The 3330-nt window shown below is 40.4% G+C and overlaps 1 protein-coding gene across 1 annotated transcript in view; it reads left to right on the top strand.

Annotated features, from left to right (window-relative positions):
• The first annotated feature begins 1446 nt into the window (after positions 1–1446).
• PIGK (phosphatidylinositol glycan anchor biosynthesis, class K) overlaps positions 1447–3330 on the top strand; it is a 72557-nt gene continuing 70673 nt past the window's right edge. Inside the window, exon 1 of the mRNA XM_009884874.1 lies at positions 1447–1563. Within this exon, the coding sequence (XP_009883176.1) occupies positions 1447–1563 (117 nt within the window). The remainder of the gene's footprint in view (positions 1564–3330) is intronic.

Below are 3330 nucleotides of genomic sequence, written 5' to 3'. Positions count from 1 at the left end.
ACTAACAGAAATGGAAAAACCCACAAATGAATAAGATCAATGATTAATTTGATTACTGCTGTTTCATTCAGGTTCCATATTTGAAGACAGCCATTTTATCAGCTCAGATACCAAACTGTAGTAGACTTGTTTGGCTGGTATAATTTTTTTCATGTATTGTATTGACAGTAAAAATGAAGAAAGTAATAAATCTGCATTTTTTTTTAGTGAGATAATACAGTTGAGCTATTATTGATGATTCCTTAAGAATCAGTCTTGTTGACTTACTTCATTGCAAGAGTTCCTTTTCATTTTTCTTTTGGAAGCATGATAGATACAGCCAAAGATATATTTCCTTATCTTCTACAGTAGAAAATTATCAGGCAGAACATGCAAGTCTGATAAAAAAAAAGAAGCACAGAACAAGGATCAAGAGTATAGAAGAAGGAAGAGAGACACTATGATACATATAGGTAATATAATCAAGATCAATACCAACCAAATTAAAGATACTTAGTTGGTATTTTTTGGTATAGAAAAAAAAAAAAGTTTGTGGTCAAAAAGTGTCAAGTGGACTCTAGTAGGCACAAACCGTTACTTTAGGAGCTTACGGGGTTACACTTGGGATTGAATCCCCTTCTCAGAGGAAGGCTAGGTTTGTTTGCTCCATGCTGGACAGGAGCAAGCTGACAGATGGCTCTTAGAGGGTCATTTCTAGAGGGTATAGATTAGAGGATTAGGGCCTCAGCAACCTGTTGGGGGAGGACAGAATCTGGAAGGGCACCAAGATGTGCACCAATGTGAATACCAGCTGCAGTTACAGTAGCTTTTTAAAGAGTTGTTTTAATTACAAATAATTTTGGGATATACATTTGATGTCCTTTCTAATTACTCAGCATGAGGTACAAGAAACATTGTGGCAAAGGTCAAGCTAAAGAGACTCAGAGCATGAAAAATACTGTGATTAGCATGAAAACAAAGCAGAACGAAGAAACAGAAGCAGACAGCATAAAGCTTAATTTTTAGACATAAAAAAATCCTGTACAGACACGAAAGCAAACACCAAGTCTGTATTGAGAGCTGCCTAAGGGAATAAAGATGAAAGAAATGAAGGCAAAGCTTGTGGTACTATCTTACTGGGGAAAAAAAAAGAAGTGATACCACCTCCAGGAGTAATGCCTGAAGCACTGGCACACTCAGGCGTGACTGATGAATACTAAAGCCCATGGGAGACTGAGACTGTAAAGAAATAAAAGCCAGAAGTAGAAGAAGAAATAGATCCATTACAAAACACTCAAGAAGGCTAAGGGAATCCAGAAGGCAAACCACAGACAAATCTAAAAAGGCAAATTGTGTACTGTATTAGGTGGCATATAAATCAGAGGGAATAATGGCCATTCTTTTGGACTGTTCCAATGAGCTTGTGAAGCTGAGTTTGCCCTAACTCAGTGCTGACTCTGCCCTGCGATGGAAAGGCAGCAATATGACCTGAACACTTACAATCAGAGTAACACGTGGAATGGGACTGTAGTTGGTCCACACATCGTTGACACGCTGCAGCAGACAGCATGTGACACAAGACTCGTGAGTTTGCAGCTATGCTTTTACATCAAGAGCCAGCTAAGCCTTCCTGTAGATTGCAGAACCAACTACATATAACCCATGAGAAATAGCAGCAATATTGTCTGGACAAGCGTGCTTAAACTATTCTGACAACTGATGAAACCTAGTATTTTAAATGTCTCATCCTCTGCAAGAGATCTTTCATGTAAGGAAAATTTGATACAGTTCCTAATTGCTCAGCACGAGTAGCAGATATCTGCTTGTACAGTCCGTAGGCGATAGCCTATGTTTACATCATTCCAATGCTACATGACAGAAATTTTGTTTTTTATTTTTTCCATTTCTTTTTTTCTTATGTAGCAAATCATACACAGCGACCTTAAAAGAATGTTATTAAAACTACAAAGTCAATTATTCCAGAGAATTAAGTCACAAACATTGTGAGTGAAGTCGCAGACAAAATTAAGTCACCTGTGACACAAATTTTAGAAGGTTCAGGAGTTTTTAAGTGAATAAGATGTTTTTAAGTTTTATTTGCAGAAAAGATGTTTGTTACTTCTCATGTCAGGAATGTTTCTCGGTAAGTTGAAGTTACCTTTAGGTAACATTTGACTTAACTTTTCATTCAGTTTGAACGTCAGGACTTATGCCTGGTTCAAAGATGCATCATCAGGATACAGCTGATGACATTATTTCTATGGGAAAAGCTGTTGACCAAAATGCTTGATACCAAAGGATATTTGTAACAAATGCAAAGAGCAAAGAACTAAGCTTAACAGAAAGAAGTTCAGTCAAAGGTTGAGACCTTCTGTCACATGTTATCTGACTAACCCCACATGGGAGCTGAAAGGTAATGAGGAGCTATCCAAGTCAACGCGCGTGAAATCAACTCATCAGTTTATAAAACTGCATGAGTAGATGCTCTGAAAGATAGCTGCCTACCCTTTAGAATTACTGACACATCTTGAACACATCTGAGAATGATGAGAGACCTAAGTCAAACCATTTGAAAGGGCAAAGAAAAAGCTTAAGCTTGGCCCTAGTCTTAAATTAATTTAGTTTTCTGGAGCAAGAAGATAAACAGTGCAGCTCACAAGCAGGCCCCAAGGACAGACACCCATGGCGCTTCTCAGTAGGTTCATAAAAGGCCCACACAGGAGATGTGTTCAGGCACAACAGGAGCTGCTGGCTATAGTCTCCGAAAGGGAGTATGTTAATTAGCTTTAGGTACAAAAAGAAAAGGTGTTTATTTTTATCGAGGAAACCAGTGATACTTTCAAACAGAAAACGTGGTGTTATTGAAATTCCAACATCAATACATGGAAATACACTCCTGCCTGAGAATGTCACTGCTGATGACAAGTACACAAAGCAGGAAAGTTTCCATGGTTCAGGGCAAATTCTGAATCTTCACTAATGGAAGGCAAGAGGCAATTTTAACAAAGGTGGTGACAGGATGAGTTACTGGAAATAAAGGAACCATACCAAGTGGTTCAACAGATTGAAATAAAAATCTGATGACTTATCGGCTCCGAGGGCTGTATGTGCCAAAGGCGAGGCTACAGCAGGCTCTTTGCCACCAGACCTCCGTTCGGATCCCCCTCTCCTCCCCGCCCACGGTGGTCCCTCTCCCACCTCCCCCCTTCGCCCTCCGCAGCAGCTCTGCCCCGCAGCCACCGAGCTGAGGCCACCCTCGGCCCACAGCTCCGTAAAAATCGGACTTAAAGCAAGCTCTCCGGGGGAGCTCTGACGCGTGACTAAGCGCCTGCCGCGGCTCCGAGCAGGGGC

This window comes from Charadrius vociferus, unplaced genomic scaffold (assembly GCF_000708025.1).
Source record: "Charadrius vociferus isolate BGI_N301 unplaced genomic scaffold, ASM70802v2 scaffold163, whole genome shotgun sequence".
NCBI classification, from domain to species: Eukaryota; Metazoa; Chordata; class Aves; order Charadriiformes; family Charadriidae; genus Charadrius; species Charadrius vociferus.
The sequence above is the reverse complement of the archived record's forward strand: the minus strand, read 5'-3'. Positions and strand labels throughout refer to the sequence as shown.